General features: G+C 36.1%; 1 protein-coding gene, 1 long non-coding RNA gene and 1 pseudogene across 2 annotated transcripts; 2 read left to right on the forward strand and 1 right to left on the reverse strand.

The window, feature by feature from the left end:
* Positions 1-307: 307 nt before the first annotated feature.
* On the forward strand, positions 308-1,727 carry LOC121765963. The gene is made up of 2 exons (XR_006042875.1): positions 308-451; positions 1,159-1,727. It is a non-coding gene; the product is annotated as an uncharacterized LOC121765963 (long non-coding RNA).
* Positions 1,728-3,491: 1,764 nt separating this feature from the next.
* Positions 3,492-8,039, forward strand: LOC121782200 (L-ascorbate oxidase homolog). The gene is made up of 6 exons (XM_042179942.1): positions 3,492-3,832; positions 3,999-4,108; positions 5,537-5,807; positions 6,461-6,909; positions 6,997-7,362; positions 7,537-8,039. Exons 1-6 carry the CDS (start codon positions 3,575-3,577, stop codon positions 7,826-7,828), a joined length of 1,746 nt encoding a protein of 581 aa, XP_042035876.1. The 5' UTR covers positions 3,492-3,574; the 3' UTR covers positions 7,829-8,039.
* A 751-nt stretch (positions 8,040-8,790) lies between these two features.
* On the reverse strand, positions 8,791-12,010 carry LOC121793107 (annotated as a pseudogene).
* Between the last annotated feature and the right edge of the window lie 1,451 nt (positions 12,011-13,461).

The raw sequence follows: 13,461 nt of genomic DNA on the forward strand, positions 1-13,461 counted from the left end.
AATAAAAATTGGATAATAGTTGATTTTGTTCCATTGTTATTGTGGGAGTTTATCAAAAAATGACATACTGTTTAGATTATTTTTGGCAATTGAGACATTGATGTGATTGCTGAAAATACCCAATTGGTGGACGTAGTTGAAGTAAACACAAATTAAAAATCTAAAAATTTATTGTTTGTCATGATAAATATTATAATGGTTACTATATTATGATTTTTGTATTAAATAGGTTATTAAATTTTAATTTGTTTTAAAAAAGTCTGAAATTCGGGCCTGAATAACCCGAAACGTTGGTCCATTGAGCTAATTGGGCTTGGGACCCGAATATTTCAATCTGATTCGGCCCGCTCCCCAAATTCCCCCAACCCAACGATTTTTCTATCACCAAACCGTAAATCCTCGCCCTTTCCCAAAATTTCACTCTCAATTTGTCACCGGACTCCGCCGCAAGGTTAGTTTTACTTTTATCGCCGCCGATTTATTTGAAGATTTACTTTGATTCTATTTTCTCCGATTAATTTTTTTCAGCTGAGGGTTTTCTCTGCAGTTGAGTGGTTTTTCAGTTGTGATAGTGTTTATCGATTATTCTTAGGGATTTGATTACATCACGAGATATGCATTGTCAAAAGAATTTATCCATTGCTGTGATGCGAATTAGTTGTGAATTGTGACTCTTTGCCTCTGCCGAACCATTTCGCAAAGTTCGATTCGATTTCCTGGTCTAACTTCTTTGCCGTCGAAAAAAAATCAAAGACAGAAATGAGTTTTTGTATATGTAATTAGATGTAGATTTCTGTTCATAATCCATTATACTCCTATATATGTTGTTAGTGTGTTAATCATAAGGTTTTTAGTAGGCCTCACATCACAGCCCCAATTTACATACAAGTTCTTAGCTATGAGGAGACTCATTTGATTTGAAAATCAATCTTGAAGTTATTGGGCATCAAAATAAGCACTGTATACTTTGGTATTGGTTGTTATATTGGAATGGAGAAGCAATTATCTTTCCTGAACATGTTTTTAATTGATGTATTTAATGAAGTTTCGGGTTGCTCGATGGCACGTGGCCCGTGCAGGGCTGGGTAATATGCAACGCAGCCCGAATATTTTTACAACTCTACTCATTTGGTGTTGAAATTGTTTGTTTGACGACAGAACATGGGAACCCCCACACCACAGTCTGTCGAGACTGTTCGAACCCCAGATGGTCGCCTCAAGTATCCTGGCCTCCTCACAACTGCTAAGAAACACAAAGCAAGCTTTGTGCAGTTTGCTATCATGACCGGAATCCTAATGACAAGCCTACGATCTCTCGGCCATAAGTACCGCATTCATGAACTCATGGAGGATGCTGCCTTCCTCAAGAAAGAGCAAGGGAGCGTCACTGCTCGCATGAATCACATCAAGGAGAGCCTACGTGCTGAGGCCGCTGCTGAGCCCACGGGAGCTTTTGCAGCTAGGCTTCGCCTCCTCCTCGGAGATGAATGAAGCACTCATTCCTTCTGCCCCCAATAAGCATTTTATGAAAGGTTGTTTGAGCTGTTTCTGGTGAATGATTTGTAGTATCAGAATTTTACTAATAAGTTTGTGAAAATTAGGGAGTTAGAAATAGTTATAGTAGTTGATATTGTTATCCGGGAAAAGTGTTCTTTCATCGAGGATTTTGAACTGAGATTATACTACTATAGTCCTTTTTTGATGGGCTTGATGTTAAATTTGTGGAATTGAGGTTTGAGTAATTTGATATTTTGAGGTGTTAAAAAATTTGATGTCCAACTTTCCAAATGTTTTAATTTCATTTGGATTTGCTGGCATTGAATTGGTGTACTTTCTAGGAAGTGAGTTGTCTGTACACTCTATTAATTCTCATCATTGCTAATTACTACCACCGGTTTTCACCAATAAAAGCCATAATACCAAACGCCCGTAAACTACATTAATAGTAATAAATTCTTAATTTGAATTTAATAAATCACAATTCTTCAAAAAATTTAGTAGTAATCCATCCAAATACCATTGTTTTTATTTTTTTTCAAATTCATGATTTAATTATATCACTTGCAAACAAACAAAACTACTATGTTTTTAAATAGCAAGATCCAAAATTAGTTGAAACCCACATGAAACGAATTACACCTCCCTAGTTATGTCATTCTACTATAGATCTGACATTTAATAATTACTGCACCACTCAGAATTCTAGATCCCCCCAGAAAATTACAACTTATTTCGAGCTATTAATGAAGATTACACATGATGCAATTGACAATTCATGATGGTTTAAGTTATTATAACAAGAAGTCAACCAGTTTCAGTATCAAATTTCCCCGCCTTTTTATTTTTAATTCACATTGTTAGTGCTCATAAATGCATTGATTTTGATATAGAATTATTAATCCAACTATATATTGAAGTTGAGTCTGACCTCACTACTCATTAATTGGTCTCATATTCTTACTAGATCGATTGCCACACATAAACTCATACACACTAATCTACTAAAAATCGATTTATCTTTAAAAGTACACTTCCTTAATATTTAGATTTGAACAATCCGACAAAAAAAACACTAATTCAAACTTAAAATCTTTTGCCTTGAACATTAAATATTCTCTATGGATAAGCCAACACAAGTTCAAACCCATCTCAGTCATGCACTTTCTTTGGTATAGAAGAGTTGAAGAGCGGTGGGACCCACGGGACGCTGTGGTACAGTACAACTTATCAATGCACATGGCTGACGACGCGTCAATACTCAATACCTCCGTCCCGCACTACTCGCACGTATTTCCTTTTTGGGCGTCCCAAGTTACTTGCACTCTTTCCATTTTTAGTAAAAATTTTCACCTATAGCCGTCATTTTTGACTTTCCTATACACTCAATCCTTAATCCCCGTGCCGAAAAGGAAATGAGCGAGTAGCTTGGGACGGAGGGAGTATTACTAATACACATCTAAATCTCATTTCCTCATCTCTTAATATATTTTTAAAATATCAATATTAACCAAAAATTTCAATAATTGTTGTATAATGTTATTTTATAGAGAGAAGCATTATTCTTCTATCATATTCCTCCAATCCCAAATGAAAAACAGACATAGGCATGTGAGTCGCCCATTTTGCCCTAGTTCATTGACCTACCACCGACACGACACCTCCACTTTCTTAATTTTAAATATTTTCTTTAACCAAAATAAAATTCCTTTTTCTTTTGGACATATATATGTTGTGGGTTATACTAATAATTATGCTATTAAGTTTTACTAATGATAAATAGTTTTACTATGTGAAATAATTATAATCCTTACACGCATTTTGTACGCGTAGAGTGTTTTACTATTTCATATAGTAGTTTTTTATTAGAGGAATCAATATTTGAAAAACAACCTCATTACACGCTGTAATCATTTCATATGCTGACTTTTACATACCCATAATTCATTTCAATTTTCCCAAATCCAATTTCCCTCTCTCCCATTACAAACAAATTAACTTTCTTTTTCATTTTTACCCTCCTTTTTAAAATAAAATTTAAAATATTAGAAGCAATCCAATCTGTATCTCACTTTATATGTTCCACTGGACCCTTTCATTCTTCAACAACTTCATCCCATTCTCTTCATTTCATCACTCAAAAAGAAAAAAAAAACATAAAAACTCCAAAACAACAACACTTTTTTTCCTCTCCACCACCACAATGCCATCTCCGCCGCTGAGACTAGCGGCGCTTCTCCTGTGCTTGGCCGTCGCCGCCGCGGACAGCCCCTACAGATTCTTTGATTGGAACGTCACCTACGGCACCATCTACCCTCTTGGAGTCCCTCAACAGGTTCCTTTTTTTTCCTTCTTGAAAAAGTTGATGAATGAAAAAGTTAAATGTTTTTACTATATTTTGTGCATTGTATGAACAACCCTTTTTTAGTTGTCGAAAAGGGTGTTGGAATATGGTGTTTTCTTGAATTTTTTTTGGCACTAAATTATGATTTACGGTGCAGGGAATTTTGATAAATGGGCAATTTCCGGGACCGGAAATTTACTCCGTCACCAATGATAACATCATTGTCAATGTGTTCAACAGCTTGGATGAGCCTTTCCTCATTCATTGGTAACAAACAATCCAACTTTTTTTTAATCACCTACACTTTTGTGTGTTTATATACTAAAAACATTTCGAGCAATTTACTCAAAAAAACAACACATTCGTCCAAATTAGATCTAGATATATGTGTTGTTGTCATGGACTCATGTCATACATAATCCCACTCTCTATCACTCTCTATGCTTAATTTTCTTCCACATAAATCGAATTGTATCACTCTCTATGCTCAATTATTACATTAATCAAGTTGTAAGATTATATGATAACCATTGTAGTAGTAGTAGTAGTAGTATTAATTAGGTAGGATGCGGTGGTTTAAATTGTTATATTATATGGTAACCTTTTGTTCGTAGCTCATACAAATGTAGTATTCTAACATGATTTTAATCTACAAAAGTACTAATCTTTAATCTGTTCGAGAAAATTCCCCTGATGAGGTGATATTTTAATGCAATTCACGAGGAACTGAGACTGTAATTAATATATTAACACTAGGGCAGTGGGGACACACACGGCTATATTTTGATCTATGCAAAACTAGATTTAAATACAGAAACGCTGAACAATATCATACGTAGGACACTTTTAGGTCATAGTTAGTTAATTTTTAGGTCATGCTTTACCTAAAATGATCTTAGCATGACATTAAACCCAAATATTATAATATGACCTAAAATTGTTTAATTATGACTTTCCGTGTTTTTGGTTAATTATTGACCATTAGATCATTTAATTCTAAGGCCAAAATTTGGGCTGTATTTCTGGATTTAAATACATTTTTATTTTGATCATCTCCATATATATATATATATTAATTATATACTATACTTATTTCATCTATTACAATAAATTCTTACCTGCTAAAAGGGTAATGCTGTTTCAATAATTGCATCAGCTTAAGTCAAAACTTAATTTTGTAATAAAACAATTTGAACCGCAGTTGTATTAGAGTATGTATATTAAAGCTAATGTGGGAGAAATAGGCACATGGATTTTAAATAATACTACTCCATGAATGAATGCACATGGAGTGTTGCATCATTAATTTGTTTAGATCCAATTTTTATCTTAAAAAGACTCCTACACTGCATTCCTAATTGTCAAATGTAGCAACAAAATATTTTACTAATATCATCAAATTACCTTATAAGTATTATTGAATAGACCAATTTAGAGCTGTAATACAGCGGGAGGGGGCAGTTATTGATGTGTCATTTATCGAACTATGGTTTCTATTTATAGACAAATGATGCATTGTTCTTGACGCTTTCATCACTTTTTATTATGCTAGACTATTGCTTCTTTTAATTACTCCATGTTATTCCTCGAAGATAGCAAAAATGGTAACAAATTTGAAATAAAAACTAGTATTGCACCCGTGCGATGGGCACGTTGAACCACTAAGACTAAAAGTTCAAATGTCGACAAAATTAGGAACGGAGTGCAGAACAGGAGGAACTCGTACGAGGACGGTGTGCTCGGGACAACATGCCCGATTCCGCCGGGGCAGAACTTCACATACATACTACAAATGAAGGATCAAATTGGGAGCTTCTTTTACTTCCCATCATTGGCAATGCACAAGGCTGCTGGTGGATTTGGAGGCATCAGAATCATGAGCAGGCCTCTAATTCCAGTACCATTTGATCCACCAGCAGATGATTTCACCCTCTTAATTGGAGATTGGTACAAAAATAATCACACTGTAAGAATCATTTTTTGCCTTTTATCTCGATCTTTATTGTTGTTAGGCACATTATTAATACCATTAATGGAAAGATCATGGGAAATTAAGACATGCTAGTTGTCACATCGTTTTCAAATACACTAGACATCATGTGCACATATTCTTATAAATTTATGAATATAAATACTACACTGAAATTCTTGAATTTTAAAGAAAAAAAATTGAGAGTGGGATAATATTATTTCTTTTATCCACGTTTTTAATATTTTTTATATATCGAGTGTGTCGGTAACGTGGTGGGCCTACCCAACATGGAAGGAGTAGGAACAAAAGGTGTTTACTCCGTATCGGGCCGGGCCCAGTTGTTAGTAATTATTTAAGCCCATTTCTTTTAGTGGGCCTACCGAATTAACTGTGCATTTAGTATATGCTCTTTTATTATACCAATCTACTCCTAAGGGTCTTGAAATGCTACATTTCATTAATTTCATAAATTGACGTTTCAATGTTACATATATATAGATGTGCGTGAAGTGGGAAATAAATTTTGATGAAGTTGCACAAACTATAGTAAATACATAAATGATTAATACCTAGTTAAATAATAAATCGTATTTTAGATCAATTTTCTGCGTCCGTCACTGATGACAACACATTATGTTGCAATGTAGGTGTTGAAGACGATATTGGACAGGGGGAAGAAACTGCCTTTCCCCCACGGTGTCCTGATCAATGGGCGCGGCCCTGGGGCTACCGCCTTCACGGTGGACCAAGGAAAGACGTACCGGCTGCGCATATGCAACGTGGGACTGCAGAACTCCCTCAACTTCCGGATCCAAGGGCACAAGATGAAGGTGGTGGAGATCGAAGGAACGCACACGCTCCAGATCAGCTACTCGTCTCTCGACATCCACCTCGGGCAGTGCATGTCCGTCCTCTTCACCGCGGACCAGCCCCCACAGAACTACTACGTGGTCGCCTCCACCCGCTTCACCTCTCAGGTCCTCAGCAACACCGCCTTCCTCAAATACTCGAGCTCCAACACCCCTGCATCCGGCCCACTCCCTGGTGGGCCCACCACTCAGATTGACTGGTCCCTCAACCAGGCCCGTTCCTTTAGGTACCATACCGTACCACCCTGCATTGTATATTTAGTGGGAGCCCAAGCACCCCCTAACTTTGTGTGTGTGTGTGTGTGGGGTTGCAGGACTAACTTGACGGCGAGTGGGCCAAGGCCGAACCCGCAGGGGTCGTACCACTACGGCATGATCAACACAACCAAGACCATCAGGCTGGCCAGCTCGGCCAGCCAGGTGAATGGAAAACAGAGATACGCCCTCAACAGCGTGTCCTTTGTGGCGCCCGACACGCCCATGAAGCTTGCTGACTACTTCAAGATAGACGGAGTGTTCCGCATGGGGAGCATCTCAGAGGCCCCCAATGGCGCAGGGATGTACACGGACACATCGGTGTTGGGAGCAGACTACAGGACCTTCATCGAGATTGTTTTCGAGAACTACGAAAACATAGTCCAGAGCTACCATCTGGCTGGCTACTCCTTCTGGGTAGTAGGGTGAGCTCCCAAAACTAGCGTTTTTCCAATTATGAGAGAGATGGAATAGAAGTAACCAAAAATAGGAGTGATTATTTTTATGGGATGGACTAGAATGGAAAGAGTGTCTGTTTTTATAGGACGGAGAGAGTATTTGTAATGCTAACAAAGGAAATGGTTATATTGTGTATGCAGAATGGATGGAGGGCAATGGAGCTCAAATAGCCGAAACCAGTACAACCTCAGAGACGCAGTCTCCCGTTGCACGGTGCAGGTGTACCCCAAGTCGTGGAGCGCAATTTACATAGCACTAGACAATGTGGGGATGTGGAACTTGAGGTCGGAGTTCTGGGCGAGACAGTACCTGGGGCAGCAGACTTATCTGAGAGTTTACACGGCCTCGACCTCGTTGAGAGACGAGTATCCGATCCCCAAGAACGCGCTGCTCTGTGGCAGGGCTAAAGGAAGGCACACCCGCCCCATATGATTCGAGTAACACAAAACACATTTCATTACAGCGTTGATGGTTTGCAGATTTAGGTCTCTTAAGATTTAGCTACCACTCTTTTTTACCATTCAGTTAATGTCCTTAGCTCAAGGTCAGGTCACCATTCTTTTTACTTTACAACTACTCGGATATTGCATCTTTCTTCTTATCAATTTATATATAATTTAATAAATTTCATTGTTTCAACCAATTCAATTGACATTTTCTATCTCGGATGGGATCACCGATCACTGGATATAAGTTTTCTCAAAGTTACGAGTATTTTTCTCGTGACTAGACATTTTAACGTTGTGATATTAAATGACTTGTGATTATTCTATGTTCCAAGAATGTAATCTTAAAAATAAGGTATGCATGTAGGTAACACAAAAAGTTACTCCATCCGTCCCAAGATATTAGACTCGTATATTACTTTGGGGTGTCCCAACATACTTGAGTCATTTCTATTTATAATAAAAATTTACTTTATTACCAACCTCACTTACACCACTAAACAACACCTCCTAAATTCTTGTGCCAAAAGAAATGAGAGTATTTTAGTAAATACACAAAGTAAAAAAGTTAATAAATTTGGTATTTACACCGACTTCATTTGGGTATAGATGCATGTATTTACAAAAATTTGGGAATTTTCATTTCAACTTACTTGCATTTTCACCTATTAACACTATAAAAAGACTCACTTGCATGATTAAACTTTAACAAGTTCGTTTATGATTAAATGTTCATCATATTCAAATTGTATTACTCATGGAAAGAATTACTATACACATGCAACCCATATACTTGTTTCTAAATTTAAAATTTTATACGACGGACCATAATGATGAAAAAAGACTATTTTTTTTAGGAAGGACGAAATATTTAACTCCATAATTGATTAGCATGAATTTCAGGGATTGTGTGCATCGTTCAGTATAATAAAACAGGTGAGCATTTGTGAGAAAATTAGCGTTAATTAAAGCAGTAAGTTTTCTTATGTGGCAAATAAGTGGAGAAAACAAGCTAATCTCTCTTAATAATGAGTAATAGTAACTTTTTTTCAAGGCAGAAATGTAAAGTGGAAGCATTTGTCTGGAACGAAGACCAGACATAGATAAATCATTAAATGTCTCAATACTAGAAATGCAATCATCTGTCCATTAAATGAAGCAGAATAATAAGAAATAAAATGTGATTCTTCACCTAGTATCAAATTGGCTTTGTCTAGTCTGTCCAGGTTGCATCAACCACCTTCGCCATGAATGCATATCAATCCGCAGCTTCATCAATCTAAGACACCGATGCTTCAGATTAGACGTGTCGTCAACGTGGATGTACATGTGAATTTGCATGAGTTAGTTGTACTTACAATTTTCTGAGTTGGCATTCCAGCTCATGTTGCTCATGTTGAACCAAATAGTTTAAAAGTTGTCACAAATGGAACGAGATGCTACTTGATTGATACAAGCCCCAACAAGAAGTCCTCCATTGCTACCACCTTCAATGCATAACTTCGCAGGCTGTGTGTAACCAGCAGAGACAAGATACTCAGCAGCTGATATAAAATCATCAAAGCAGTTCTGCTTCTTTGCAAGGGCACCAGCTTTATGCCATTCTTCTCCATACCCAATACCCCTAGAAATCTGCAGATTCTTTCGTTTTATTTGACACAACAGATCACCAAACTTTACAAAAGCATAAGGAAATCTGTGAAAGACAACATCGAGTAGATTCTTCATCCTTGGGAATTATGAATAGCAATACTTCACATGAATCATATAAGTCAAATGGCACTACACTACTCAATATAATACTCACACTCACTCTAACTCAACTCCATTAGCCAGGCTCTAAGGACAAAGGACAAGTGATATTATTTTTGAAAAATTCTATTTTTAGGGGGTGGGGGAGAAGGAATCTGGATGTTTCTCCAGAATAAACGATCAAGTGGTTTCCGCATCAGTAACATGACTTCACTGCATTTTCATTAAATAACTATTTACCTGATTGGCTTCAAATTCGGTCCTGTCAAAGCCGGGGACCATTATTTCTCTGAAGACTCTCATGTCTGGTACATTACCTTCCAACTTGCACATATATATCATTCCAGGGACTAGGAAGCTGGTAAATCCATTAAAGATTATGCTGTCTTTTCGTCGAGCAGAAATTTCAGATACAGTTCCAATGTCAAGTGGTAAATGGTGCAACTAAACCATTTAAATTCTCTCCATCTCTTCAAAACAAACCATCAAACATGTACATTAGAAGCTACCATTGAAAAATACAAATGAAAATTATGAAACATGAATTATGAAAAGTAGTTCTGAAGCAATGGTTTAGTCAAAATTATATTGTAACAAGAAATAGCTTTGATATGCATACAATTGAGATGTATATTTATGGTAAAAGGATAATCTGTCATCAGAAAACAAATCAGAACATCCAATTCAAGGAAAATTTAGAATGTTTCTTCCACATAAAGTACCCCTTACTTAGGAGCTGGATAACGGCTGTAGAAAAAACCCTTGCCATCATGCGTCCAACTAGTACCCGAAAACTTAACCTGATACAAAATATACGAATCAGGCATCGCAAACATAATAAGCATTGCGTTACAATGTCAGCATATATCTAAAATAACGCTAAGTTGGACCATTGTAATAGAAAAATAGATAGCAAATATCTGTCCATAAACTTTGCCAATGAAACGACATCAGGCTCAGTGGTCTTATCATCAATCTTGATAACTTTAATGGTGATCACCCAATCGCTTCCACTTGAACTAGTGCCATAGGCCAAGTACTTTCCATCCTCACTAACTGCATATTCACTCAGCGCCACAGTTCCATCATCACTTAACGTGTTCGGGTCGAGCCCCTTCCAAACTATCCTGCAATGAAATGCCATCACAATTTTGAGAAGTTAAGAAAGCTACAATCTCGACAAACAGACCTGCACATAGAGAACCGTCTGCGGCTGTAAACCGGTATTGTGGAAGTAAAAGTTCTTATCACCAACCCTAAACGGAGCATTGTACTTGGGGAAATCAGACAATTTAGTAAGCTTTTCACGAAGCTTTTCTCTTGTTTCGCAAGTATTGAGTACAGAATCGGTCAATTTCATCTGCTTTTCAATCAGGATCCTCAAGCCTAATCAAATTCAATCCAAATACATCATAAAAGCATCTGCTGTAACAGGACAATCTAAACATCCACCCTAAGACCAATACCAAATCTGAAAATTAACTTGAACGAGCTGAAACAATATATCCATAATGAATTCGTTATTAACAAGAGTTAATATAGATGTTTTAACCTAAACAAAAAAAGGTTGAATTAGAATATACTGCTTAACAATTTTTGTCTGAGTTCAATGGCCCAAATAACACCAGGCCAACCCAAAAGAGTCGGACTTGATAGCTTGTTTGGCAGGTTGAATGATCCTTTTGCTTATGCACTGATGATGCTTATGATGTTGAATTTTACTTTTTGTTGATGTTGGTATTATATAAATGTGTTGCTAGTAATCTTTTATTGCATTGTGATATGAGGTAATCTACTATCCGAAAGTTAAAGCAGTATTGAGGAGGGAAGGCGGACGAGGGAGGCGCCGCCGTTAAACTGGTTGAGCAATTAAGGGAGGCGAAGGCATGAAACTATAAGTAGAAAATTAGGGTCTATGAGAGGAGAGAAATCGATATAAAGTAAGTTATTGTATTTTGATTTTTAAAGAATACAGTAACTTTATTTATAATAATCTAGACCTTATATTCTCTTTTTTGCATTTTGGAAAAAAATTATTAAAGTAAATCTAAATATATAATATAAATTACTACAAAATTAATAGAATAATACTAAAATACACCTATTATCTAAACATAATATGAGAAATAAGGACTCCGAGCAGATATGTGTAAAATTTGATTTTATGAAAAATTAGTTACATACTCAAAGTTGGACTTTTTTGTCCAACATCCGAAATTTCATTACGGAAAGACCTGATATAGTTTGTATTTAGTAGCTAATAGGCTATATAATTCATAATTAGGTAGACATAATTTTTTTTAAAAAAAATCTTGTGTTATTATATACCTTGATTTGTTCGCAATAAACAGTGTAGCAGTTTGACCCTGCGGCTGCGATCAATTACTTTGACTGGAAAGTGGAAACTGAACAACCTTTATTTGAATCTAGTTTCCTTTTATGGGAGAGGAGAAAATTGGCCTACTTTAGTCAAATAAATAAAAAAAGTTTTAGACACTGATTATAATGTTATGTTTACGGTAAATGGCATTGCATCATCAGGTTTGGAAAACGTGACTAAACATAATTAATGTGAAAACTAGTAGTGCTTGTATAGGGCAATGATTCAGATGCTAATTTTTTTTCAATAAGAATTCTATTTTTAAATAAATAAACTTTTATCTTTCCATATCAATTCAATGATACCAAAAGATTTGTCATATTTCTTGTTATTCTTTAGGCCTATTGATTAACTACACCATCCACACACAACCCAAAATCCTAATCAAGAACAACACTCTTAAACTTAGCCCATAGCAAAAATCACAATCCCCATTATCCCCTATAAAGAACAAAATCATACTTACAAACCTAGCCGTTCCCTATCACACAACAATAACAACAACAACAAAACTTTTCGCCACACAACAATAACAACAAAAAAAATTTTCGCCACATGTATACCTTTGTCGAAACATAATACACCTCCGTCTCAAGTCTCAACGACGACGAGTTCAACATCAACGAAGAAGACCATTCAAATCCCAACTCCCACCAACTCTACAAGAGCCACAACAAATTCTGTCGTATTTTCAGTTTTCAATCAAATAAGAGCAAAAACACAAATTTGTATGCATGTATCGAGTTGTAACTTAGGTTATTTTTCATATGAGAAATATGTATTTGTTATTTGGAAAAAATTAAGATTGTAAAACACTTGCTCATGTCATAATTTATGTTTACATATATTTTTTGTTCAAATTAATTACTGTACTTTTTATTACTAAGCTACCACTAATTGGAGTAGTAAACTATATTCTCTGTAAATTTAATATCTACTATTGACGCTTCATACATTTGTCTTCTTAATTTTATTATTTTTGCTTATGAACAGCATATTTATCTTCTGTATCCTTATGTTTGAATTTCCTATCATTATTTATTTGGAAAGTTAATTCATAGTTTCATACCGTGTCAAACACAGAGTTAAGAAAATGAAAAAATTAGTACTAGTTGCATTAAGTGAAATTGGAAAATGAGATGGATTTAGATGTCAGGAAATAAATATAGAAGGTTGGGAAAAGAAAGGAATATAAATGAGGAGCAGCTGTTACAATTAACAATACCTACTGTATAATTTAATGGCGTATGTCAGAAACTCAATCATGAGTCTACGTATGTAAATGTTTATACCACCAATATATCTGCAATCCCTAATTATATTCCATCCCTACCAGTCTACCACCACCACCACATCCATCTTCTCTCCCACCTTTCAATTTTTCTGCAAAACAGCCTGATGGGGTACGTACTAAACAAGCCCAATAGCAGTGACAGCTCGGCCAGCCCAAAGCCCAAGAGTTCAGTTCGGCATTACCAAAGAGTTCG

Source organism: Salvia splendens, chromosome 2 (genome assembly GCF_004379255.2).
Source record: "Salvia splendens isolate huo1 chromosome 2, SspV2, whole genome shotgun sequence".
Taxonomy (NCBI): Eukaryota; Viridiplantae; Streptophyta; class Magnoliopsida; order Lamiales; family Lamiaceae; genus Salvia; species Salvia splendens.

Bases quoted from the DNA above. Each gene is read 5' to 3' on its own strand.
- LOC121782200 (XM_042179942.1), top strand. From the start codon at position 3,575: ATGTTCCACTGGACCCTTTCATTCTTCAACAACTTCATCCCATTCTCT. The intron at 3,833-3,998 runs GTTCCTTTTTTT...TTTACGGTGCAG, and splicing joins CTCTTGGAGTCCCTCAACAG to GGAATTTTGATAAATGGGCA. The intron at 5,808-6,460 runs GTAAGAATCATT...GTTGCAATGTAG, and splicing joins GGTACAAAAATAATCACACT to GTGTTGAAGACGATATTGGA.